At 47.7% G+C, this 26,646-nt stretch overlaps 1 protein-coding gene across 5 annotated transcripts; it reads left to right on the forward strand.

Annotated features, from left to right (window-relative positions):
- Positions 1–390: 390 nt before the first annotated feature.
- Gsto2 (glutathione S-transferase omega 2) lies at positions 391–21,261 on the forward strand. Of its 5 annotated transcripts, none has more exons than XM_030251062.1 (9): positions 391–675; positions 4,639–4,713; positions 5,162–5,276; positions 6,607–6,756; positions 6,969–7,077; positions 9,783–10,005; positions 11,349–11,450; positions 19,609–19,715; positions 20,971–21,261. In XM_030251062.1, exons 4-9 carry the CDS (start codon positions 6,723–6,725, stop codon positions 21,140–21,142), a joined length of 747 nt encoding a protein of 248 aa, XP_030106922.1. In that variant the 5' UTR covers positions 391–675; positions 4,639–4,713; positions 5,162–5,276; positions 6,607–6,722; the 3' UTR covers positions 21,143–21,261. The 5 variants fall into 5 exon arrangements, with proteins under 5 accessions (XP_030106922.1, XP_030106924.1, NP_084327.1 ...); XM_030251064.1 differs by having other exon boundaries at positions 391–586; positions 5,162–5,297; NM_030051.1 differs by having other exon boundaries at positions 498–586; positions 20,971–21,258.
- The last annotated feature ends 5,385 nt before the right edge of the window (positions 21,262–26,646 follow it).

Below are 26,646 nucleotides of genomic sequence, written 5' to 3' on the forward strand. Positions count from 1 at the left end.
GATATAGTTCTGTCTTCTATAGGTGTGCCACATGCAATACCGTTAAAATCACACTAGCCAGTTCAGTATATAAGACTGAATAAGTAATGGATGAAATCTCCCAATGGGAAAGGTTAATCTTAATACTTCTATCACTTCCATAAGACAGGTAGTCTGGGAACCTCACTCCATTCTAGGGATGGTGAGTCTGGTCCAGATGTTAAGTGAGGTCTTAAGATGTTGGCAGAAGGATCTGGAGGACAATGAATGCCCTTAAGAATGGCAACCCACCGACCGCCAGGTTTTCTGTAGTTGTTTTCTGGCTTGCCTGCGACAACCACGGGGGTGATTCGTTAAGGGCGCCAAAACTGGCAAAGCTCAGCGCCGCATTTAGGGTTTAGCTTCACGGTGATGGGGGGCCCGCACCCTGGGGAGGCAGGGATTGGCTGACTTCACAAACGGGACAACTAGCGTCCTACTCCGAGCGGAGCCATCTGTGCCGCCGGCCCCCAGCCCCCGGGCAGGCCCTGGCGGTTCCTCGCGGATTCCCAGTAGGATGTGAGACCAGCGGCTGAGAGGAACCGCCTGCTACCGACTTCCTCTTTAGGTAGCCATAGATTTCCGGCCTGACCCTCGTTTCTCGAGCAAGCTGCTATAACGCGGTCGCCTATTGGCTCGCTCTTCCAGACGAGCCAGGTATTGGCTGGAGCGCAGGGCTCGGCGGCCAATTGCGGGGTAGCACCGTGAGAAGGGGCGGGCCCGCCTCCGCGTCGGCCGCCGGGCGTCCCAACTCCGGGTTGGAGCCATAGCCGCCCGAAGGTTGCTCTGAGATGCTTTTTCTGCCACCGCCACTGGGGGGTTCGGCCTCACCTGCGCTGTGTCGGAAGGGAAAAGGATTTTGAGGTCAATTCTGAACTTTGGGGGACTTGTAAAATCTGGGCTTTTCAGAATAGGATCGCCAACTTTTAATTTTGCAGTTACATTTTAAAAGAAAACCCAAATGTTTAACCATAGCTAATGTTTCTTTCTTTTTCTTTTTATAAAAAATTTCACTAAAAATGTGTAAGGGAGCCTAGAATATAGCAATAGGGTAAAGAAATCGTAAGGAAGAAAGAATAGTCAATAGTTTTAGATTATTGAGTTTTCTTTAAGCCAGAAACCTGTCATTGAAATTAATTTTCCAGTTTGGACGAAGACAGGCACGCAGAGTTCCACAGATCTGGAGTTTCGTACCTCAGTTCGGCTTAACTAGTTGATGACACAGACAGGCAGGAGAATTTCGTTTCTGAGACTGCCTGTCTTTTGAAGGCTACGAAAATCGTCCCTGCTACGTTCAAATAATAGTAATCACAATAACAGCTAATGTTAAGTCCTTGCTAGATGACAGACACATGCTAAGTATTAGATGCTTGCCATACTGATCCTAATAACACTTCCCTAAACCACATGGTACTCTTACCTCCGCATTACAGATTAGAACGCCAGTGTGTTAGAAAATCAGGGTTGTTGGAGCTTTTGATTATTAGCCCAAAGTAACCCAGCTACTAAAAGGTGGAGCGATTCAAATGTAGCCTATGTTTGTTGTAAAAAAGACTGCTCTTTAGATAAGTTTATATATCTATAAAGTTCCTTTTCCTAAGAGCTCTTACATTTAGAGATTAAGCCAAGACAGAATAATATCATCTGTTATCAATGGATTCCACATCATTCCAATTTAATTAGACTAGAAAAGAAAAATTACATCCGAACTGAGTATATTCAGACTTCTCATGTCAGTATCCCCTAAGCAATGCAGTGTAACAACGTTTACCTTGTGTTGGCTATTCTAAGTCATCTAGAGGTGGTTTGATGTGTCTAGGAGTGTGTGGGTAGGTGAGTTGCAAATGCTTCGCCATTTTATATAAAGTTGTTGAGCATCCGTGGAACTTGATATCCAAAAAAGGTCCTGGCAATAATTCTGGGCACGTCCCTGTCCTATCCCTATCATGGTTTGGTTTCGGCAGGCGATGTTGCTGCTTTTGCACGCGTTTACAAACTTTGATGTCAGACTCTTGAAATTTTGCTTTTTGACTATTCAAATATTATTATCAGGGTGTATAAATGTGTCACACATGTCATTAAAGACACAGGGATAAGAAAACAAGCACTTTAAAAGAAGGTCTCCTCTGACCCAGTTTTCCTGACCTGGATGGGAAGGTCCTCCTGTGGTCACTTCAGTCACCTCATTTCATATGTCCCAACGTTAACGCCATTGGGACATGAGCTTCCCTATGGTCCTTGCTCCTTGCAAGCCCTGAATAAAGGCAGCTGTGAGAGTAGAACCCTTTCCCTCATCTGGCCCAAGGAGTTCAGTGAACAATAGTGGACACCCAGTAATGTGATCTTTCATGTCAAGTGGGCATTCAAAGAGACAAATACAATCATAATCTAGCATCTGCTAATATTAGACTTGTGACCAAAAGGTTTTTTTAAGCCGAACAAACAAACAAACAAACAAACAAACAAACAACTCAAGCTGGCATAAAAGTGCACACATTTAATTCCAGCACTTGGGAGGCAGAGGCAGAGGCAGGTGGGTCTCTAAGTTTGAGGCCAGCCTGGTCTACAGAGTAAGTTCCAGGACAGCCAGAATTACATTAAAAAAAAAAAAAAAAGACAAAGGAAGAAAGAAAGGCCCCCCTTTCCTTAAAACAAACTGAAATCGAGTGAAGAAATTATTTCCATTCTGTAAATACATACATCATTAATCACCATGACCAGAGATTCCTCTATTTTTAGAAAAGCAGCTCAGGGACTGGGGAGATGACTTAGTGGGTAAAGTGCTTGTTGAACAAACACAAGAACCTGACTTCCAACCCCAGACGCACAAACAAGACCTGGTGTGGTGGCCCGGGTTTGTAATCCCAGTGCCATGGAGGAAGCTGAGGTGGGTTTCTGGGGCTTTGGGGCCAGCTCAACCGAATCAGCAAGTTCCAGGTAAGAAGGTGAGACCCCCATCTCAAAAGACCTCTGGCCTCTGCCATCCAAGCTCACACCTTGAGTGTCTGTGTGTGTGTGTCTGTGTGTGTGTGTGTACCTTCACACACAGAGAAACAGTGGATATGATTATATTTCAGATGTCTGAAAAATTATTTCTAATAGATTTCCATGACCTTATTAAAATTGTTTTGTGCTTGAGTTGGTCAATATAACAGAGATGCAAACACGGGATAGCATAGATGGAACATTTGCAAAAAAAAAAAAACCACTTAGGAGTTACCTACTGAAATTTTAAGAGGAAGCAGAGAACAAGCTTAAAGGTCATGATTAAAATCCTTCTGGGAAAACTGTTGTGATCTTTCGAGAGATTAAAAAAAATCACATTACTGAAATGTAGCCTGAAGCATTCAGCACACTCAGCCAGCATTAAACTGTTAACGGGGGAAATAGTGTGGTGAGTTAGATTCTAATTCTCATATGCCCGGCAAGCTGAATTGCAATGTGTGTCTCTTCATGGGTGCAGAATGGGAAGGCATCATGCTATAAAAATGCCTTCTTACTCATTAGTATTTCTCTTTAATTTTGAGGGTCACTGAGATAGAACTCCGCACAATTTCACTCCATAGTCAAAACCATCATATACACACTGGTGGTTGTCATCTTAAACAAGGAAGATGGAGGGCAGAGAGGCTAAGCATTGTGCCCAAGGACCAAGGCAGGTCTCACAACCCATCTGGTTCCATGGCCCATTTTGAGACTCCTGACATTGTACTGCCTCCCATAGGTGGAGAATATGTTCTACCTTTGTCCTAACTTCTCCAAATAGACTTGTATCTCAAAACGTGACCTCCCATATTACAGACATACTTTTTATCTTGAGACAGTGGTCACTCTGTAGCCCTAATTGGCATCAAATTTGTGATCCCCTTGCCACAGACTTCAAGTTTTAGGACCATACCACATACCACAACAGCTTGCTCAGGCAAACCTGTTACAAATGACATTTGCTGTTCTCAGATTTCGATTCCTTTAGAAGGAGTGAATCGTGAGGGGAAAGCTGGAAATGTTTGCCCTTCTGGCACAATAGAACCTCCCAGTTTGCAAGTAGAATTCCCTTCCTGACTGTTGCTATCTCAGCCATTGCAACATAAACAGCTATGAATGACCAAATCAAAACCACCTGGCTAACTCAGGCTGCTGGCTGAATTTTATGCAGCTCAAAGTGCTAAGAATGCTTTTCAGGACTGTCGTTTTAAGCAGCTGAAAAAAATACCAAAATATAAATCATAACATGTGATGTAGAGATCAAGTTGACCAGTACCGAGTGGTTTTTGTGAATTGTGGACCGGGAGTGCTGTGTCAATATATGTTCATCTACTGTAGCGTAGGTGCCTCTCTGGAGAGATAGGAGGCTGTATGTGGAGGTAGGGAGACTGTGAGGTACCTCTGTATGTTCTGTTTTATATTGTTGTGAACCTAAAGCATCTCTAAAAGTTAGAGGCTATTGAATATGTATATATATTGAATATGTGTGTGTGTATATTCATATTCATCTTTATTCATCTTTCCATTGGGATAATCCATCCTGTAGGATGCATACGTACAGGCCAGTTTAAGGGTTAAACAGGACCAGTCAAGCACCAGCTGGTCAGTAATGACTCATTTTTATTTTCTCTTTAGAACCTGGGTGTGGTCTCCTCGGCGGTTATCTGCTGTATTTATGTGAAAGGTGAATGAAAGACAAGAAATAAAAAGGTGGGCATGACTGCTCCTGAGGTGGAGGGTTTCACTATAGATATAGGGGAGTTTGCAGGCACAGTCAGAGGCAGAAACATCTGGGAGAGTGCAGAGCAGACAGAATCAGCTGACTGAGTTGGGCCCTGTGAGGAGAGGGTGGAAGGAGAGAGGAGAGCCAGGAGCAGAGGCTAAGAGGTTCAAACGGGTAAGAAGGCTGGGGTACCCCAAATGGCTGGGTCATATAGGGAAAGCAGCTGGGGGAAGTGCAGCCCAGCATAGTCCCTGGGCTAGAGAAGATTAGGGTAGGGGGTGGGTGTGCCAGCCAGGAGGACTGCTGGGGAAACCTGGTGTCCACGGGCACCTCTGCTGTTTGTCCCGGGTTTGAGACCTAACAAAAGGTACTTCTGTCTTCTCAGAAGCTGTCTCCTTACCTAACAGGGCATGGTTCTTGTGTTCCTTGTTTCAGTCTTACCATCCAGCCTGTCCGTCTCTATCAGAGTTAGTTCCAGGGGAGTAGTTGCCTGTGAGACCTGCATCTGCTGCAGTGGAAAGTGAGCTGCCTGCTCCCTCAGCACAGCAAGGCAAGAACCCATCCGCACCAGGTTTCTGGCGATCCCTGTGCACTGAATTCAAGCATGGATTCAATCCAAGCATGGATTCAAACATCCCTACAGTTTCCTAATTCACACAGAGTAACTATTGACACACCTTGCTATTAGCGCAACTCCCACGGGATCACGGATGGAGTTCCAGACTAAAACTGTAGTTGAGTCATTATTCTGAGGATTTCAAAAGATTTCCTATTCTGTAGGGGAAATGATCTTATCATTACTAGCCAAGACATTCTGGAGGGGTGAGAATTCCAAAGGCCCAGGGTTGTCCATCTTGCAAGACATGTGATAAGACTTTGCTATTTTAGTAAAAAAAAAAAAAAGTTTAGATTCAAAAATGAAGCTGCCATTGTGTGCTCCGTTTTTCTGGACATAAACTCTCCATCATTGCAGCCCAGACAGTGGACCTTTTAAAAGTCTTTGAACTTTCAAAGTTCTTTCCCTCAATTAGGTGTTTGGTTTGGGCAAATAATTTCGTTTTTTTCTGGGGACACTTTTGTGAAGGAGTAGTATCGATTACATGACACAGAAGTTTGGGAACTGAAATAATTCAGACATATGTGAATGGGACTCTTAATGCTTTTCTTTCCTTTCTTGTTACTCTATAAACAAAAACGTGTTGGTGGCCGTTTCCACTCCATCTCAGGCCTGGAAAATTTAACGAATTCCCCTTTTCACCTGTGGAGGCGAGAATCTCAGCTTCCCAGCCACTCCTGCCTCTCCCTCGTGTGGGGTGGCCGCTGTGTTTCTTACCTACATGTCCTTGGAAACTCAAACAACCTTTGTCAGAACTTGAGGCTGGAGGGCTCAAACAGTTCTTGGCCTCCAGATGTCTTGGTCGTCTTACTCACTGTCAGTTTCTCAGAGGGTAGAAATCTCACAAAGGGGATGAGGGGAGGCCCAGGGAGAGGCGTGTGGTGTGGTGCCAAGATTGGCATTTACTTCCCAAGTGATACAAGGGCTCAGCATTTTCTAAGGCTGTTGTTCCATTTGCCGAACCAAGAGAAAATGCGACTGGTTTAAAAAGACTGAGTGTGGTGAACAAGCTATACAGAAGGAATGGTTATTTCTCTACCCAAGACTAGGATTTACGATGGAAAAGAAAAGTTAACATTAGCCTGGTAAATTTGTATTCGATTTCTTTGAAATCCAAGTTGGGGTTTCAATGTTCAGTCTTCCCTGTGTGTCTAAAGCCAGAAGTACTTTCTGGGGCTTGGTTTGGACTTCCATATCTGGGGCGGTATCTGTGAGGGGCTAGGTTATACAGGGGTCCCAGTTCACTTCCTCTCTGCCCCACCAGAGTGCTGTCGACTGTTGAGAAATTCAGTTTGGGTCTGGAGGGAGCGCAGTAAGCAGCAGAGGCCCACAAGGCGGCGACTGTGAGCTTTCCGGTACCGCATAGATAACTGGAGATTGATGTCCGGGGATTTGTCAAGATGCTTGGGAAAAGGTAAATCCTCTTAGAGCCTTGGACTCTCTGGCTGGGAGAAGACTCACGACGGAGCAGCTTTCTCTGGATAGGAGCACAAACTATGTGCCAACATCTCTGGAGCCTGAGGCTCAGTGCGCAGACTCCTCCTTGAATGTCCTTGAGGAGAACAAGTCCCCTCCCCAATGGGCTAACCAGACTCTCCATCTTCTTGCTCTTGCCCTTCCCTGTAGGAAGCTGTCCCCCAGGGCCGGTCCCTGAGGGTGTGATCCGAATCTACAGCATGAGGTTCTGCCCCTACTCGCACAGGGCACGCCTGGTTCTCAAGGCCAAAGGCATCAGGTGAGGCACGGAGGCCAAGCGCTCCCCGGGTAGGGGAGCACCCGCCATCTCTGGGGGATATTTAAAGTCTCTGGCTCCTAGAAGGGGCCCCTCTTCCCTTACTTCTGAGTGACTCCAGTGACTGATTTTTGAGCAGGCTCCCCCGAACTGCTGAACATCTTTTCCAAATCAGGTTTCCACGAAGTTTCAGACCAGGCCGAGTAAACTGAATGCTGCCGTTTGATGAACTGGCTCTCCCCACTGTTTGTTTAGAAAGAGCTTACTCGGGGCCTCCTAGCTTTCCCAATGTAGCTCAACCTCTGCCATAAGCAACTTGAATTAACTCTTCTATTGACTTCTTCTTGCCCAACATTTTCTAATTTGTTCTGTCTTTCTACCATGTCTTCCCCTCTCCCCCATGCTATGGCAATCATAAAAAAACAAACAAACAAAAACAAAACAAAACAAAACAAAAACAACAACAACAAAAAACAAAAAACCCACAAAACAACAACAACAACAAAAACAAAACAAAACAAAAAAAGAGTTCAAGAGACTAGGGTCTACCTCATTTAAGGACTAGAACAGAGCCTGACACACAGTAGGTATGGGCTTGGGGATGTAGCTGAGTAGGAGTTGCTTGGTCAGCATTCATGAACCACTGATTCTCACCGAGCTACCACATAAGACCAAGTGTGGAGGACGATCCCTGTGGTCTCAGAACTCGGGAGGTAGAGGCAGGAGGATCAGACTGCTCTTGAATGGCTTACATACCAACTTCCAGGTCAGCTTTGGCCACATGAGATCCTGTCTCTCAAACAGAGAACACAAATGGCCCACCAGCTTCTGGCTCTGGGATTGGGAAGTCCTGGGAGTGACCGCAGAGTTTCAGTTCATGTCAGTGAATAGAGAGACCAATGTGGAGACATTGGGTATGTTAACTCTGTGTAGATGCAAATGTATAACATGCATTTCTAGATTCTTCCCTCTTGCTCACATCTTTCTGGTCCTATGGTTACCTGTTCTTTGTTTGGTCTTAGAAAAACCAGAGCAGTACGACATGGGGACAAGCGGGCAGCTTAGGAACGGATGCAAATATTTGTTTTTTTTTTTTTTTTTTGAGACTGGGTCTTATGTAGCCCAGGCTAGCCACAAACACATTATGTATCTGAGGGTGATCTCGGATTTCTGGTCCTTCTGGCTCTCCCTCCAGAGCATCACCGTGCTTGTCCTATGTGATGCTGGGGACAGAGCCAAGGGCTTCCCGTAGCTAGGCAAGCACTTTACCAACTGAGCTACGCGTTCAGCCCTGTAGCTTGTTCTTCAGAGCAGAGTTTCTCAACCTTAGCACCACTGACTGACATTTGGGGCCAGGTAAATTCTTTGCTGGGGAGAAGGAAAGGGGGTTGTTCCTGTGCACCCCAGCTTATTTGTCAGTATCCCCCTTTATCCATCCATTTGAAGTATATCCCACTCCCAGGGTGAAAGCCAAAATGTCCCTAGATATCGATATACATTCCTTAGATGGGAAGAGGTGGTAATCTTTTTTTTTTTTTAAGATTTATTTCTTATATGTAAGTACACTGTAGCTGTCTTCAGACATTCCAGAAGAGGGAGTCAGATCTCATTACAGATGGTTGTGAGCCACCATGTGGTTGCTGGGATTTGAACTCTGGACCTTCAGAAGAGCAGTCGGATGCTCTTACCCACTGAGCCATCTCACCAGCCCAAGAGGTGGTAATCTTATTGAGAGCCTCCACTTGGAAGAATGTAGCCATCTGTTTCCTTTAATTCTTTTAAATATATAACTGGCGACTTCCTGGTTTTGATTGTTTTATTTTTATTTGTATGAGTACACTGTAGCTGTCTTCAGACACACACCAGAAGAGTGCATGGGGCCACATTATAGATGGTTGTGAGCCACCATGTGGTAGCTGGGAATTGAACTCAGGACCTCTAGAAGAGCAGTCAGTGCTCCTAACCGCTGAACCATCTCTCCAGCCCCAAGTCCCATAATAATGGAGTAGGGAGGACTGAAAAGTGACCACTTGCTAGTGTGCTGGACACACCCAAGCGCTGCACATGATCAGGGTTAGGATGCTACACTGTTGAGATGGACACAGTTATCACCTCGTCACAGCTATGGACCCTGAGCACAGCGAGGGGAAGGAACCAGCTAATATCTCAGCATTGGCCATACAGCTGGATGTGGGCTTTGTATTAACCGTTAAGATTCACCAATGTCTGTCCCGACCTGTAAATAGCACACTTGCGTTTTTGTGGTTGTTAATGCTTTGGTTTGCAGACGGGGGTCTCACTGTGTAGCACAGACTGTTCTCTGACTTACAATCCTCCTGTCTCTGTCTGCCGGGACCTGGGATTACAGATCTGAGCCACCAAGTTCTGCTGGATTTGTGCTTTCAGGCTTTGAACTCTAAGTGCTGTGCTTGAGTGTTTGTGTATACAGAGCCGCTCAGGCTGGCTTTCTTCTTGTTATAGTTTCTATTTAGTAGCTATGTCAGGCATGGGGTTCAGTCAAAGGGACAGGTAAGAGAAGCCGCAGGAAACACCTAACACCACTGTTACATATTTTACACCAAACTCCAGCATCAAAGAGATAGTTCTAAGTACGAATGTTGATGTCATAGCTGTTCCCGCTTCTCACTTCGAGTCTTCTTTCCCTTTTGTTTTTCCTTTTTGTTGTTGTTGTTGTTGTTGTTTTTAAGGCATGAAGTGATCAATATTAACCTGAAAAGCAAGCCTGACTGGTACTATACAAAGCATCCTTTTGGCCAAATTCCTGTCTTGGAGAACAGCCAGTGTCAGCTGGTCTATGAATCTGTCATTGCTTGTGAGTACCTGGATGACGTCTACCCGGGAAGAAAGCTGTTTCCGTATGACCCGTATGAACGAGCTCGCCAGAAGATGTTATTGGAGCTATTCTGTAAGGTACACACAGTTCTGAAGAGCCACACAGATGTGGCTTTGTTTGTGTGTGTTTCCCCAACCTCAGTCTTTTCCAGAGTCAATCACGACCTGGTTTGATTGTGACCCTGTGAACCTCGGAAGAGTAAATAACCGGGGATTAGAGTCAGGTGTGGCCACGGACATTAGTAGTGGGAGGCAGAGACTCACGAGGCTAGAATTGGGAGTGTTGAGACAGCCAGGCTTGCCGATCCTTTAAAAGGAGTGTTTCTCAAGCTCCAGGTACAAACTGTTGTCGAGAACTTATGCCTGGAAGAAGGTTGTCTTGTCAGCAGGGCAGGGATGACAGCAATGTAGGAAACATGAATAATGATAATGAATGAGAGAAAAGTTGATAGGAACCTTAAGACCTTTGAAAATAAAGAAAAATGATTCAGTGTGGGGCTGCGGAGATGGCTCAGTGTGAAGCGTTTGGTACACAAGTGCGAGGACCTGACTTTGGATCCTCAAAATAACATAAACAGCCACCTGGCAGTGCCTGCCTGCAACCCTGGTGCTGGGAGGGCTGCAGGGGGATCCTTGGGACTTGCTGGCCAGCTAGTCTACCTGAAACTGCAAGCTCCAAGTTCACTGAAAAATTCTGTCTCAAAAAATAAGGCGTTCGCCACCAAGCCTGGTGACCCAAGTTTAAGCTCCTGGACACATGGGTTGGAAGGAAAGGATTGACAGCTGAGAGGTGTCCTCAGACCTCCGCACTCATTTGGTGGCATTCACACATTCATGCCATGGGTGCGTACACACACACACACTCACACGCACACACACATGCATACACACATACCCAAATATGCATGTGCACACACACACACGCACATGCACACGCACATGCATACACACATACCCAAATATGCATGTGCACACACACACACACACACACACACACACACACACAAATATTCATGTGCCCAACTTAATGTTGTTAATAGCTGACATGTATTGATCATCAGGATGTTCCAGCTGCTCTGACTACTGATTCCCTCCCAACTGCCCTTGGATGTGGGTATTGTTTCTGGTTGTTTTTCACCTAGAGACACTGAAACTTAAAGTGTCCCACCCTAGAGTACGGAAGTAGCTGAGCAAGCAGGGGTCAGTGAGAACCCTGCTAAAGCCCTTGGCTAGAGCAGCTGCCATTAGAAGCTACAGTCTCTAGGCACAGAGATCCCCCCACCCACCCACACCCCAGCCTCTCACCAAGGAGGGGCCAAGTCCTCCTGTGCTGGAGTTGGGAAGCATCGCTGCACTTCAGTCAGAGTGGGAACAGTTCTCACAAACATCCCGACTAAGAAAGAACTGTGGCTTCTGACTAGGTCCCGCCTTTAAGCAAGGAATGTCTGATAGCGCTGAGATGCGGAAGAGACTGTACGGATCTGAAGGTCGCCCTGCGTCAGGAGTTGTGCAACATGGAAGAGGTACCAAGGGGCGTCTGTCCCATCAGAGGTGGTCGAGCTCTGTAGTGTCTCTAACCGAGTCACCTGATGTCGCCTGCTTGCAGACCTCCTGCTAAGCCTCCGTGTGGTCCCTTTCTAGTCACCCGACTGTGACCCCCGGATGCCTGAGTCCCTGACCTGCTCTGAAATGATACTTGACAAATTTTCCAGGACAAGCAGTGAATTTGTCCTTTCCTGGTATGGTGGCATTCCCCAAGTATCTCTGCAGGGCTCTGCTGCCTGAGGTATTGGTTGAAGGCTTGTCTAGTAATGGTTTATTCTCTCACGTTACTGAAGCCAGAGGGAGGCAGTTCAGGACCATCTATCTCCATGCTTCCTCATGAAGCTAGCAGGGACAGAGGCGCCTCGTTCTGTCTGCCACATTTAGTGCAAGGTCCCATCCTTCATCACAAGATGGCAGCTGGGACTTCTGCCATAGTCTTCCACTCAGGCTCTAGCTAAGAGAGTGGAAGAGAAAAGTGGCATGCGTGCACCCTCTTAAAGGACTCACCCAGAAACCCAGCAACTGCTTACACCTTGGTGGCCAGACTTTAGCTGTCAGGTCATGACCACCAATCTGCACTGGAGGCTGCCGGGGGCAGGGGGGTATTGTTTAGTTGGGACACCCTGGATAAAATCCATGTTGTGTAGTTCAGAAAAAGAAGGTAGGTGTGGATGGATGAGGGGCAATCTGTGTATCTCAGAAAAGGAAGGTAGGTGCGGATGGACAAGGGGCATCCTTGCTGGCAGAGTCTCTTGCACGGCGCAGTCATGAAGCCGTTTTCTACCCACCCATTCCAGGGGTCGTCTGTGGGACCGTGATTCCCTTTACCTCTGGTCTACAAACCGATGGATTCTTTTTATGAATGAGTTTGTTCCCCAGTACAGCCAGGAAAAAAAAGAAAGACTCCTCATTCCTTTCAGAGAAGGCCAGCCACTCCTATCCTTCCATTTGACTCTATCAACTGGAAGCAGATGAAATTCACCCACACGCCATTCCTGTCTTGGAGATGTACAGTTGCAGTGTTTTTGTAAGATGACGAGTGAGAAATATTAACTTTTGTCTTGAGGCCCCAGAGGCAGTGGATGGTAGGGTCTTGATTTTAGGTGTGGCTTGGCTGGATTCTAGGCTCTTGGGCAGGAGGAGGTGTGGGTGATGGTGACACAGTTGTCACCGACACCAACACTTCCTTTAGTCACAGCTGAAGAAGACATCTAGGAAGAGAGTCTTTGCCCAGGAAAGGCAAGTGCTGCTTTAAAAAGAGTTGAGACCTTTCTGAATAGACTTTAATGTCTCTATATTTAATGGTGGCTGTTATGTGTGTGTGTGTGTGTGTGTGTGTGTGTGTGTGTGTGTGTGTGTTGTTGTTGTTGTTGCTGTTTTTGAGACAGGAACTCACCATGTAGTCCTTGAACTCAAAGAGACCTGCCTATCTTTGCCCTCCAAGTGCTGGGATTGAAAGTGTGAGCCACCACACGCAGCTACTGTCTTTTTCTTAAAGGTCACCTGAACTAATCCCCTCCGGCCTAGTTAATGTCTCAGATTCATGAGTGCTGGGTCAGATTAAGGAGCCGAAAACAAAACACTGAATTCTGAGACCACTGAAAGTGCATTGCGGTTGTTCTTGCTGTTCTTGTACGTGAACCTGTGAAGTTAGGATGCAGGTGTGCATCTCTTGGGCCCCCTCTCGGGACAATTAAGCCATCATTCTGAGCCACACATTAAGATGTGGTGGTGCTCTGTGAACGTGGCTCATTGTGCTGCGCGGCATCCTGCTGAGGCCAACAGTACCCGTACTTGGTAACTCAGAAGGGATGCTCACTAACGAAGCCTGGAAACTAGGAATGCAAACGTAACAGACGCCCAGAAGGCTCAGTGATTAGATGGAGATCAACTGTTAAGCCCATTTTGAACCAAGGTATGTTGAGTGCTAATCTGGAGACATTCAGGAGAGAGAGCTGGTGTGTGTGAGAGCAGAGAACCTGGGCACAGGGCACGGTCAGGAGGCTCTTCACCAGTGTCAAGGAATTTCCCCTTGACCCCAGAGTTGTGTGGAGTAACTGCAGACTCCAAGGCAGGAGATTGATCTTTTCTTCCCTCCTTTGCACACCAGAGGCCACCAGGACCTTAGTAATAGGGTTGGAGAGGGGACTTGGTTAGAGAGGTTTCAATCCAGGTTGATGTCGAAATGTGTCTCCAGTAAACCGGATGCTACTGGGACTCTGAGAAGCTCAGGTTTGTTCTGTTTGTGGGGTGTCGGGACAGATATGGGAGAAAGAGCTCAGGAGAGTGATGCGCAGGCCACACCAGGCCTAGGGAATGTTTCCTAGCTAGCAGTGTTAACCAGAAGAGATTGGAATACAGAACCAGAAGGGTGGTGATGAGCCTGGCATAACACTCCCTGGAAGACAAGTGAAAAAGACGGAACAAACAAACCCCGGACGAGCTGACTCAACTGGGACAGCATTGGCTCTGGCAGCTGCCATTCATGCCATGTCAGGCCTGCTGAGGGTTCAGCTCTGTCTCAGTGGTTCGGAAGGGAGTTTTGTCCCACACAGCGTTAGTAAGAACATTAGCTGTGACATACTGGATGTCAGACGCTGAAACAGCCAGTGGACATGAACCATTTGAGTCATTCCTTCAAATTCTAGATCCTCAAGTATAGACTCTAGGAGATCCTAGTGAAATTCAAATTGACTAGAATAATTTTGACAGAATTGCCCCTTAGTTCACGTTAGCATTGTTCCCATTTTTTCTTCTGTTTCTTTGTTTTGTTTTGTTGTTTGCTTGTTTGCTTTTGAGACAGACTCTCACTATGTAGCCCTGGATGTTCTGGAACTCACTATATAGACCAAGCTGGCCTTGAACTCATAGAGATCTGCCTGCCTTTGCCACCTGAGTGCTGGGATTAAAGGCACGGTAAAACCTTTCAAGTGAGGTTTACAAGCGGGATTTTGTGTGGACTGAAAAGCTATTAAACATAGATGGTATTTCTGATGGACAAATAATCTGACATTCATTCTCTCTGTGTCTCTGTCTCTGTCTGTGTCTGTGTCTGTCTGTCTGTTTGTCTGTCTCTCTTTCTGTGAGCGTGTGTGTGTGTGTGTGTGTGTGTGTGTGTGTGTGTGTGTGTGTGTGTGTGTATGTGTGTATTTCATGTATGGGGGTTTAGGTGGGCTTATGCCACAGTGGATATGTGAAGGTCAGAGGACAGGCTCAGGTATTTGTTGGAAACAGAGTGTCTTAGTTAGGGTTTTATTGCTGTGACCAGACACCATGGCCAAGGCAGACAACATTTAACTGAGGCTGGCTTACAGGATCAGAGGTTCAGTCCATTATCATCAAGGCAGGAACATGGCAGCATCCAGGCAGGCATGGTGCAGGAGGAGCTGAAAGTTTTACATCTTTATCTGAAGGCTGCTAGCAGAACACTGTCTTCCAGGCAGCTAGGATGAGGGTCTTAAAGCCCACACCCACAGTGACACACCTACTCCTACAAGGTCACACCTACTCCACCAGGGCCACATCCTCTAATAGTGCCACTCCCTGGGCCAAGCATACACAAACCATCACACAGAGCCTGTCTTGTGTTGTCCTCTTTGTATGCCGGTCTCCCACCGCACCACAGTAGCACTGTGCCGGGCTGCACCCAGCTTGGCTGGTCCTGGGATTTGATTTTGGGTTCTCATGCCTGCACCCACTCGGCCATCTCCTAGCCCAAGGTCAAGATTTTAATGCAAAACATGCCGTGTGATAGCCTAGCAAGAGGCTCAATTTGCGTTCTGTGGCCCTGAGCCCCAGGTGATCTTTCTCTTCTGAAACATGACCTGTGTACTCGTGTGTTTAAAATGATCTTTACAAAGTCCAGTGTCCTGGGCCTAAAATTCGGCACATAGAGGACAAGGGTAAGAGGGTTGCAAGTCTGGGCTAGCCTGGGTTGCGTGGTGAGATACCGACTCAGAAAAGAGCAGCAACCGTGAAACTTTTAAAAATATTAAGAATTCACTTAAGGCTATATAAATAATATAAATAAAATCTTCGGCTTTGATGGTCAGACCTGCTGTCCTGCCTGCCTGTCTTGAATGCTGGCACACGTTTTTATGCTGTTGGGATGCTGTGGACTAAGCTCACATCAAACCTGCCTCTGAGGTTCAAACCTAGCTATTCTTGAGTCATTAGTCTAAGATGTTCGCCCTTTATAGTTTTCTTCTGTGTGGTACTGACTTTACCATGTCAGCCTTACACTCTGCTGGGCTCTGGCTTTCTCCTCTTTGTTGATTCCAGCACGGCAGGGCCCCTCGGGGCTCCTTTGCTACCAGGGACATATTCAGAGTCTCTTCAAGGCAGTGCTTGTTAAATCCAGCCCTGTGTTGTGCAGCAGCTTGCTGGACTGGCTTTGGGCTTCCCCTCATAGTCTGTGATCTAGCCATTGGACATCTGCTCTGTGTTCTGGCTTTGCTTGGTCCCTCTCCAGCTGTTACCAGGCTTGATGGAGAGAGGCCTGAAACAGCAGGGAGGGAGCCAGGACCACAGGGCACCTCATGGTTCTGCCTCTTGCTCTGTGTCTGCAGGCCTGCTTTGTATTCCTGTCCTTTGCAGTCTCATGCAGAGTTTCTCACAGGGCGCAGTCGTATGCCTTGTGTGCACTGTTTGCCGGAGGGTTGTATCCTTGTATTGCTTAGTAATGTGTGCACCACTCAGGAGCTCCTGTGGCCTACTGAGTTTAAATTTCACCCATAATCTTAACATCTCTTCCACTCCCTCCCTCCCTCCCTCCCTTCCTCCCTCTCTTCTTTCTCCCTCTTTTCTTCCTCCCATCCTCCCTACATGTTTTTCAGAAAGGGTCTCACTGTGTAGTCCAGGCCGACTGCAAACTCTTCATCGCCTTGCCTCAGTGTCTCTGTTTCTGGGGTTAAAGGCATGTTCTACCATGCTCGGCCACAATGATAATGTTTAATTTATCTTCTCTTCTTTACAAACAAAAAGACGTTTTAGTCCAACAGTTTGTGCTGCTTGGCTTAGTTTACCGCTTAAGGAAAACTGTCTTAAGATCTTGTCTATCTCCGTTCTAAGATTCTTCTTAGTTTGTAGAGTTCCATTTAAAGGGTTTCTCCTATCTAAAGGTTATTTGACTATCTTTTAAACACGTGTTTGGTTTTTTTGTTTTTAACTTCTGTTCCACTTTGTCTCTCTCACACATCTGGAGGTGTAACATCTGTAAATGCGGAGCATGTCTCCTGTTGAACTTTCTCCCATTGCTCTCGGGCACAGGAAGCCTCTGCCTGCTCAGAGGTTCGAGGGGTTCACTTGGATCTGCACCCACCATCCACTGCTTTACAAGAATTCCGTTAGCTATCACCCAACTCTTACAAAATATATTTTGCATAAGAGAATTGAGCCCATTCAAAGGATTGCAGCTGAGGATTTTCATAGCCTCATCAATCCCTAAATACTGATTTGTATTTTTGTATCTTCATAGAACAACTTGGTCATGTATGGGGAGGGGCGGGTCCTACTTCCCAACACATCGGTGATTCTCCTTACAGAAAATCTCCTCACTGCGGCATGAGCTCAGCCAGGGCTGGCCTGTTCTGTGTGGCAAGGACTTGGAATTGAAAACTTTGAGCCCCCCACCCCCTTATTTTCTTACAAACTCAAAAGACCTCGATCCCAGACCCAAGTCCTTTGCTCCTGCCTCTGGGTATGGGCTTGAGTCTACTGCTCCTTCGTGCCTTAGCAGATGTGTGTGTGTGTGTGTGTGTGTGTGTGTGAGAGACTTCCAACTCGTAAGAACTCTTCCCCTCCTCCATCAAGTGCAGTGTCCAGCAGGAGACAGCGCTGCTTGAACACTGAGACCCAGGATTCCCTGGTGTTGAGCTAAATGATGTCGGTGTAAGGCAGGTGGCTGTCCCAAGGGTGGAAGTTCTTAGACTGGGCTTATTAGAATGCTTGGTTTGAAGAAGTCTGGATTAGCTTTTAAAAATCTCTCTTCTGTCACCAAAATGGGGTGGCATGTGGCCCAAGAAGTAGGATTCTCCCAGTTCTGTAACACCTTTTTCTCAAGAGCCCAGCAGGTTTCTTTCTTTGATCCTCTTTAACTGAGAGAAGGGAGCTTTGGCCGCTGTTCCACACCAACGATGGCCACCAGGGGGAGCCCCCCCACTTCTTCCACTTGTGTTCCCTGCTGATATTCCTTCTTTACCACGCTAGGGGGAGCCCTCGCGTGAGGGGAAGGGCTTCGTGGAGCTAAGCATCTTCACCACACCAAACAGTCCTTTGTTGCTGTCTGTCACTCACTGGGTGCTCCCTGTCACACCTCTAGTCTCCCTCTAAAGTCACTGGGGACAAAAAGAACACATTTGTATTACCGTTTTTAAACTGTTTACTTATTTATATTTTTAGTGATTATTGTGTGTATGCATAATGTGTGTGTGTGTGTGTGTGTGTGTGTGAAAGCAGGCACGTGTGATCAGAGGGTAGCCTTGGGCATTGATCTCACCTCCACCTTGTTTGAGGCAAGGGCCTCTGTTTCCTTTCCTCTGCCTTAGGTTGTCTCCTCGAGAGCTTTCCCAGACGCCTCAGCCTGTGTGTGCACGGAGTGCAGGGGTCACAGATGGTCCTGTTACTCTCTGGCTTGGACTAGTTTTTCGTGGGTTTTAAGGATTTGAAATTAGGCCCTCACACTAGCATGGCAGGCACGTTTATCCGCTCATCCGTCTCTGTAACCTCAGAACATGGTAAAGTGGATTCTTTTGAACACTGTCTACACCAGATACCCTTTGCAGGCTCTTCCTGTCTCAGTGTCTGGGATTCGAAGAGGGAAGCAGTGTTGCGTTTCTGAGCGGTGCCAGGTTTACGTACAAGGGGGCTCCTGTTGAAGATCCTAAAGACAAGTCCCAGGGAGGCCAGGCTACCAGGGAGCCCAGTGTCACCAGGAGGAAGCCGTAAAGGAATCTGTGGGGAGGCTATTCACTCTGTAGTGCACAAGTGTTAGGCTGGCCTGTACACCAATCCCCTTCCTCCGTGCTGTGACAAGTGTGTGGCAAGGGCAGCTTGGGAGGAAGGACTTATTTTGGCTCAGGATTTAAGGGTTCTGTCAGTAAGCAAGCAAGGTCTAGTGGCAGTAGTCTGCAACCGTGGAGGCAAAAGCCTAAGGCTGCTTGTGCACCTCTGTGGGTGATGGGAAGAAGGCCCAGGCTGCCGAGAGTTTGGATGGCCCCTGGCTGTTTTAGAACATGACGGCAGTTGAGAGCCTTTTGCTCCGTTCTTTCCCCTCTGTCTCGGTTACTTTTCTGATGCGGTAAGAAAGCACCAGGACCAAGGCTGCCCGGAAGTCCCTTCCTGTGGCTCTGTGGCTCTGGGCTGTCAAAAGGGTGTTTTCTGTACAGTCCAACTGTGTGGGTTGATTTGAGAAGGAAGAGTTTTGTTTTACTTTAGAATGTCAATGGTGTTGGTATCGTGAAACTCGAAGAATTTGAGTAAACGGAGAAAGTATGGTAAAGGTGACGTGTGATGTAAGGAAACCCACTAAACAGCATTGCTCCATCTAGCTAGCCCTAGCTCCAAAGCTGCTCAAAGAAAGGCAAAAGAAAGACCAGTGGGGTCTGCAGTACCCCCTTGACTATAAACAATATGCAGGAGATGAGATCACAGCTTCAGCAAGTGGCGTTTCTATCTGCTGGGTTTTAGCATCTGGCGCCCATTTTCACATCCCTGGGGAATGGGCAGGTGCGGGCTTGAGGCAGAGCATCCTAGCTCCAAGCTCATCTGATCTGGAGACAGCCTAGGACTTGGGGACATCCGTGTCAGGCTAAGGGAAGAGCTAGGCCACCTCTTCCTGAATTGCTCTTTCCAAATTCTCCAGTCAATGAGCCATGTTTTTTTTTGTTTTGTTTTGTTTTTTTTTTTTTTTTTGTTCACTGTTGAAGAAAGGCAGAGACCAGGATGTGGTCAAGACAGGCCCTCAGGGACTTGGAGGAGGCACCGTGGGGAGGGACAAAGTGGTCTCTTGAAGACAGGAGACTGACAAGCTAGTTCTCCTTCCTTGTAATTAATATGATACTTATATTTAGCATCTGCAGCATACGTCAGCAAATCAGAGTATACATTAACTGGCTATGGTCCTGTGTATATTTCTAGATTCTTGAATATCAGAACACTACCTTCTTCGGCGGAGACTGTATATCCATGATTGATTACCTCGTCTGGCCCTGGTTTGAGCGCCTGGACGTATATGGACTGGCTGAGTAAGACATCTGGTTATGTGACTGCAAATTCAATGAGTGCCAATTGTTGAGAAGCTCTGGGTCCCACCGCGCCCCCCCCTGCCCCCACGTGGACTGTCTCAGGCTGTTTGTGAAACAAAAACCAGGACTGAGCTCCACCCATGCATGGTTCCGTGTCCAAATATACCTGTGTCCTTCTCCTACTGAGTACAGGCTCATGCTTCCTACATGTCTATGGCTAAGAAAGATTCTGAGTGCAAATTACCTGCACCCCCCACTCCCGCCACCATGCTTCAGAGACCACTGTCCCCTGTGCATCCACAGAAACAGAAAAAAATTATCTGTAGCTCCCTCCATGGCCACACACACACACACACATGGTCCTGCTGAGTCACTCGGAGCATGCCACGTGTCTGAGTCCCATCTCATGTCCCCCCGCCCCCCCCCCCCAAATAGAAGTGCCCTTTGAAAATCAGGTTTCCAAAGCAACCCACGTGTTACTCTTCATATAAACAAAGTAGCAGCCACGTATCACACACCAGTGCCACACTCTAAGCATGTTTAAAGTGTGGCAGGGATATTTAAAGCTCAGAGGTGACACTGGCCACGTGCAGTGCTTCTGACTCGGACACCAGCCAGCCACATCAGGCATGCCTGGCATCTCTAGGGTTTGGAAAGTAGCTCTTTGGATTAGACACAAGACTGGGTGGCAAGACATACAGGTAACTTATAAGCCCACCTCCTTCCACGGCAGGGTGGAGAGCCCCAGATTAGTAAGACTCTAACAAGTGTCCTGGCCGCCAGCCTACCAGCTGTCTGACCTTAGTGGGTCGTCTGCCAGACCCTAGACTGGAATTCCCAGTCCATGTTGTAAAAGCCTGGCTTTCAAGGGTTCATGCTTGCTTTAAATTTATTTTTAAAATGTTTTGGGAAGCCACTCTTTTTTTCAAAGCCTTAAAAGTAAAAATCTGCAAATGGTCTAAGACTGTTGGCTAGAGAGGTTGTCAGACAGTTAGTCTGTTAGCCATGAAATCAAGATGCTGGATCCCCCTGCCTCAGTTCACAGGTGCCCTGTCACTTTCACAGAAGCCACTGTGACAGTGTCAACAGTTGGACACCCGGTTCCAAGTAAGCCCTTTTCCTCAGCAAAGATCAGGCTTACCGGATAATAACCAAGCTTACCATATTTCCCAAAGAAATCCATAGTTTTGTTTCTTTCTCATCTACAGAGTGATAACTGTCCTCGTCCCCACCCTGTCCCTTTCCTGTCTTGCAGCTGCGTGAATCACACCCCGATGCTGCGGCTCTGGATAGCCTCCATGAAGCAGGACCCTGCAGTGTGTGCTCTGCACACTGATAAGAGCGTCTTCCTGGGCTTCTTGAATCTCTATTTCCAAAACAACCCTTGTGCCTTTGATTTTGGGCTGTGTAACCCAATCATACGATAATCCAGGCATTGCCCGGGACTCTCGGTCATTCTGATGTCTGCATCACGGGTCATCTTGGGGTTCCGTGTATTTGTTCTTTTTTTTTGAGGTCCCTAATAAATATGGATGTGTAAAATATAGTCTAATTATCACGGGTCTGACTCCTGAAGCCTGTAGCCTCTAATGATTCTCTAGAAAGTGCCCAGCACAGAAGCAGAAGGGCATTTTGGGAGGTAGTGTGACCCCTGGCTGCCTGGCCTCTGGCTAGTTTGATTTCCAGACTACTGGCCACAGCGCTGGTACGACGGGCCTGATTGACAGACGTTTGTCACTGTAGGTTGGAACTCATCAAAAGTTTCTCTGGTGAGAAGAAAACTTGAGAAGATGGAGAGGGGGGAGGGGGAAGAGGAGAGGGAGGAGGAGGGAGAGGAGGAGATGAAGAAAGAAGGAAGGAAAGGAAAAAAGAAAAAAAAGAAAGAAAGAATCCAACCACACATACTCTATGATGAAATATGGTCTTTTAGCAAAGAAGCGCCGCTGCCCCCATGGGGAGGCGTGTGTGTCATTCCTGTTCAAACTTTGGCCATGAGCCTGGGAGACACCCAGGGTCTTGTGACTGGAAAGAATTCCAAAGCAGGAAATGAAACACCCATTTATCACCCTGGACTAACTACGTCAGGATCTCACTAGTGTTGCTGGGGCTCAGGATGTCTCACAACATATTTTATTAACCAGCATCCTGTCTCCAAAACACCCTCCCCCCTGATCCCACTCACAGGCAAAGGTCACCGCTGGATACGTGTCACATACGCAGTTGGTTCCAACAGATGCTTCTGGTTGCTTGGTGGGTCCATCAATCCTGGACCACTGGAGGATAACTGATGGAGACTCGAACCTTGCCCGTGGAGATCTCCCATCTTTGCACCAGCTTGGTCTGGGGGTTAGCCCAGTGTACTGGACCTTGCCCTGCAGTGGTGGTCTGACTTGGCTTTTCTGTAGCCCTCTATCAACTTGGCCAGGCAGCACCACACCACCTAAGATGGAGAAGACATCGGTTTGCCTGAGGTGGCTGGTCTGCCAGCAGGTGACTTCAGCAGAAGGCTGCTGCCACCACTTCCTCTACAGAAGGATTGTCCCATGCTGTTTTTAGCTAGTGTATCCTCATCTGCCTGTGGTTGTTTTGTGTTGTTGTCTCTTAAGATTCTTCCAGCATTTCAGTATCCCCAGCCATGCCCAGAGGCCAGGCAACAGCGAGTGTGAAGTTCCGACTTCAACGTGCCCCTGCTTTGGACTTAACCCAGACCAACCCTCCCTACTCCCTACATTTCAGCTGGCTCTGCCAGCTGTTGGTCACAGGCTTCCTTTTCCACCACATAAGTAGTTACCAGGTGCTACGCCATGCCGGTTGGACAGAGGCAGGCCTATTTGGCAAGGTGACCAGGCCTGCCAGAAAAGACAGGCATGTGACAGGCAGTCTGTGGAACCATCTGTTCCGGATGTGGTGCCCCGTTGCTGTGGCACCCGAGCTACTGTAGAGTCCGTGAACCACTGCTTGCTGGGATCTGAGCTCGGAAGGAGGGAATTGTTCCTGTGGTCTCTACCAGGGCTGCTGGGTCTGATTAACTCTGCAGGTGTCTAGAGAGGCTCCAGCCTGTGGCCAAACTGTTGGTACAGAAGTGGTATCTCTCTGGGTTAGAGAGTTGCTTTCTTGAGGCTTCACAGTAATTTACAAAGCTTGAAGAACCTGGAAACATAGGCTGGAGAGAATAATAACCAAGGGCAAGGTCACAGGCTGATGACCCACAGCCTTGTCTGGGGTCCGGATGCCCTTTGGGTGTGTGTGACTTCTGCAGGCCACCAGGGTCCTGGCTCCCTTCACTGCTTTGCTCTTGTTACTTCCTGCTCCTCTTTGCTGTTATATTTTCTTTTTTTTTAAAGTTTTTTTTTTTTTTAATGTGTGTATAAGTGTGTTGCTCTGTGTATGCATGTGCGTCACATGTGTGCCCGGTGCCCAAGGAGGAAGTCAGAAGATGGCACAGGTCCTCTGGGACTGGAGTCACACGGCTGATTTCCCCCATGTAGGTGCACACCCAGGTCCCCTGCAAGAGAGCAAATGCTCTTAACCACTGATCCATCTTCCCCGCCTCTCCTCTGGTTCGTGATGTCACCTTCCTAACTCACGCAGCAAGGTGGAGTCACCAATCTCTGGCCGAAACGAGGACTGAGCCTGAAGAATATGAAACAAATCAATAATATTTCATGAAGAGTTCTTATGGGGGTTGGGGAGGAAAATATAAATGTTAAACATGAATGATGGCCGGGGTGGCTGCTCAGTCACGTGTTTGCCACACAGTTTAAGGACCTGAGGTTAGATGCCTGGCATTTATGTACAATGCTGGACATGGTGGGCACATACCTGTGATCCCAGTACAGTGGAGGCAGGGACAGGAGGCATCCAGGAACTCGCTGTCCAAGCTAGTCTAGCTAGATTGGTGTGCTTCCAGAGCAACAGGAGACTTGGTCTCAAAAAATAGAACCTGGAGGGATGCTCAGAGGTTAAGAGCAGTAGCTGCTCTTTCGAAGGACCTGGGTTCGATTCCCGGCACCCACATGGCAGCTCACAACCACCTGTAACCCCAGTCCCAGTTGATCTAGTTCGTTGTTCTGGCCTTCGGGACACTGCCCTCATGCAGAATACAGACATACATGCAGGTGAAGCACCCATAGATATGAAGATAATTTTTTATTGGTTATTTTATTTATTTACATTTCAAATGTTGTCCCCCTTCCCGGTTTCCCCTCTGCAAACCTCCCCATCCCATCCCTCCTCCCTCTGCCTCTATGACAATTCTTTTAAAGGTGGAGAACAATAGAAGAAGCCGCCTTACGTGCCCTCTGACCTCCATGTAGCCACATGTGCACAGGTCTGACCTTTGACCTCCATGTGCGCATGTGCACCCCATACTCACAACTAAAAAAAAAAATGCAATAATGTGAAAAATAGGCAGTCTCATGTTCTCCCAAGACTCTGTTGCTGATGGTCTGAAGGCAACATGGGGGAGCGGGTGGGTGTCCCTAGAGGTCCCAGGCACAGTGATAGAAGGGGACACTTGGCCTGAAGCCAAGGGAGGAGGTCACTGGGATTCACCTAGGAAGCTCTATAGGAAGTCTTCACCTAAAGCTAGCTTCTCACCATGGGAGAGGAACAATGAAGTTGTTCACTGAGTGCTTAAGGCATGCTAGGGACTTCATCTACAATACTTATTCTTCAGAACCTTGCACGATGAATAAGAATTGCCCCCATCCTACAGATGGACAAGCTGAGGCTTTGAGTCCCGTGATTTGTCCAGATGTCTTAGAGCTCATCACCAGTTCTGCCTTCCCAAGCTCTCAAGCAAGAATCATCCCTTACTTAGACTTGGCTTTCCTAGAACCTCTCGGGTAGACAGGGCATACAGACAGTAGTGACTGCCAACCAGTGTGCTTGCTGAATGCACACCCGTGAGACCAGGATGGGGTTGGTAACTCGATAGGTGGGCACACCGGACCCAGCCCAAGGGCAATCTCATGAGACAACTGTTACAGCTCTTCTCCCTTGTTGTCTAAGAGGAAACCCTGTCCCCGGAGCTGGAGGGGTTCTGCCATGGTTGTTTTCCAGATCTTAAGAGCCAGGGAGAGCAGAAGTGTGAGAGGGTCAAAGCACACTGTCTCATGGTCTCAAAAAACTGGGGCAGCATCCCAGACTCCCCCAGGGAAGACCCATAAATGTTTCCAAGGCGCTAACACATGTCTGGCTCCCGGGGAGATATTAATGAAACAGTTCCTGCCGATACTAACTGTGCTGAGGGGGGCCTGCAGGGAAGGCAGACTCCATGTGGGGGGCATTCAGAAGTGGGGATTCAGCCATGAGGAGGAGCTCATGTGGGTGAGAGGTATGATGGGTGCTGGCTTTGAGGCCATTCTTTGGGCCCTAAGTGAAGCACTTCACATGTCCCAGGGGCATCTCTATCCCCATTTCATGGCGGAGGTAACAGGCAAACCCCACACTTAGAGTAAGGCTGAGACTTGTTGTGCTAGGATGAGCCACAGCTGGGACTGGAACAACCCCAGCTACTAGTTCCAATGGCCATGGGCTCAGCGGGAATATGGCTGGGTGTCCAGAGAACAGCCTCACGTGTGGGCCTCTACACTTGGACGGTGTATGAAGTGGCAGCAAGGGCCTGCTCTTCCCAGAGTCTTTTTGTGCCATTAAGTACTCAGGGCACCTCAACACTTAACGGTTGTGTGGGTCTGAATGCCTGTGGTTCCCAAGCATCCTGTCTGTCCAGGTCACAAAGCACCCAAGGAAACAAGGACAGCTCTTCTTAGACCCTTGGCTGGGTGAAGCTGTGGACTCTGGAAAGCCTGGTTCTTAGGGCATCTGCTGTGGTCTGGCTTGGCCCTGATTCCTGGAATGTGGGTCTGTAACGGCTGCTTCCTCATCTCCCATTAGGACTGACCTGCATCCTCTTTAGACTGCCTTCCGGAAGCTCCAGTCAGCATTATTTATGCCATTTGGAAGAGACGCCAGGACACAGTCAGTCTTTTAGGGGCTCTGTCTAAACATTTCTCTCCTGAGAACTCGTTTTCAGCCCACCCTCCAGAAGTACGTAAGTCACCAGGCTGGGAGGATGCATCCCTAATCAGATGTGAATTCAGTCAAGGGTGGCTAGAAAGGGGAGGCAAGAGGTGGGTCTTTACTTTCTGTTTCTATTTTAAATAAAACCGGTCCAAGAGAAACCAAAAGTACAACTATGTGCTGTAAAGAAACAGGCAGGACTTAAGTCCTCCCGATTCCCCTTCCAACCCGTCTTGTAACGCCCCACTTTGTACTTCTAAGACCTTTGTCCCATGGAGGAACGGACTGTGTTTAAACACCTCTGAGGTTTATGTGGTTCCATTTTGCTGGAAGATAATTTGTTGACAGTTTTAACTCTCTGTTCTCATTGTGGAGCTACAGAGGGACATCAGAGGGCTGGCACATGCTATCCCCCCACCCCCCCAAGCAAAGCCTCATACTGTGCAGAAGCAAACCAGCTGTGCCCAGAGGTACAAGGGAGAAGAGTGAGGCAGTGAGCAGCCATTTAAAAGACTAAGGAACAGACCAGTGTCCAACAGGATGTCCAGGAAAGTTAGACTGGCGTGCTGTCTGTCATGTGTGTGGGAGTTGAAGGAAGGCGTTCATACAGGCTGTTGGCATTGGGACCTCTGAAACCTGTGACATCACATAGGTGGATCCTGCAGACCTGTTACCAACACAACAGGCACCATATTCCTAGAATCCACTTGGTTCACCTCCCACCTCTACCTGCATTATGTCATTTTCCATGTATATAAGGGGTACGTCCCTCCCTCTCTCTCTCTCTCTTTCCCCCTTCTCTTTCTGCTGCCACCTTCCCCCTCCCAATAAACATCTTATGCGTGGAACTGTTTTGACCCAGTACGCTGTGTTCAGATGCGAGCTGCCGCTATGTTAACACATCACA

Source organism: Mus musculus, chromosome 19 (assembly GCF_000001635.26).
Source record: "Mus musculus strain C57BL/6J chromosome 19, GRCm38.p6 C57BL/6J".
In the NCBI taxonomy this organism is placed as follows: Eukaryota; Metazoa; Chordata; class Mammalia; order Rodentia; family Muridae; genus Mus; species Mus musculus.

What these genes read in the sequence shown, in the direction of transcription:
- Gsto2 (XM_030251062.1), top strand. Translation starts at nt 6,723, where the DNA reads ATGTCCGGGGATTTGTCAAGATGCTTGGGAAAAG. An exon ending in GTCAAGATGCTTGGGAAAAG is followed by an intron (nt 6,757 to 6,968) that starts GTAAATCCTCTT and finishes CCTTCCCTGTAG; the next exon opens with GAAGCTGTCCCCCAGGGCCG. An exon ending in AGTTGTGCAACATGGAAGAG is followed by an intron (nt 11,451 to 19,608) that starts GTACCAAGGGGC and finishes GTATATTTCTAG; the next exon opens with ATTCTTGAATATCAGAACAC.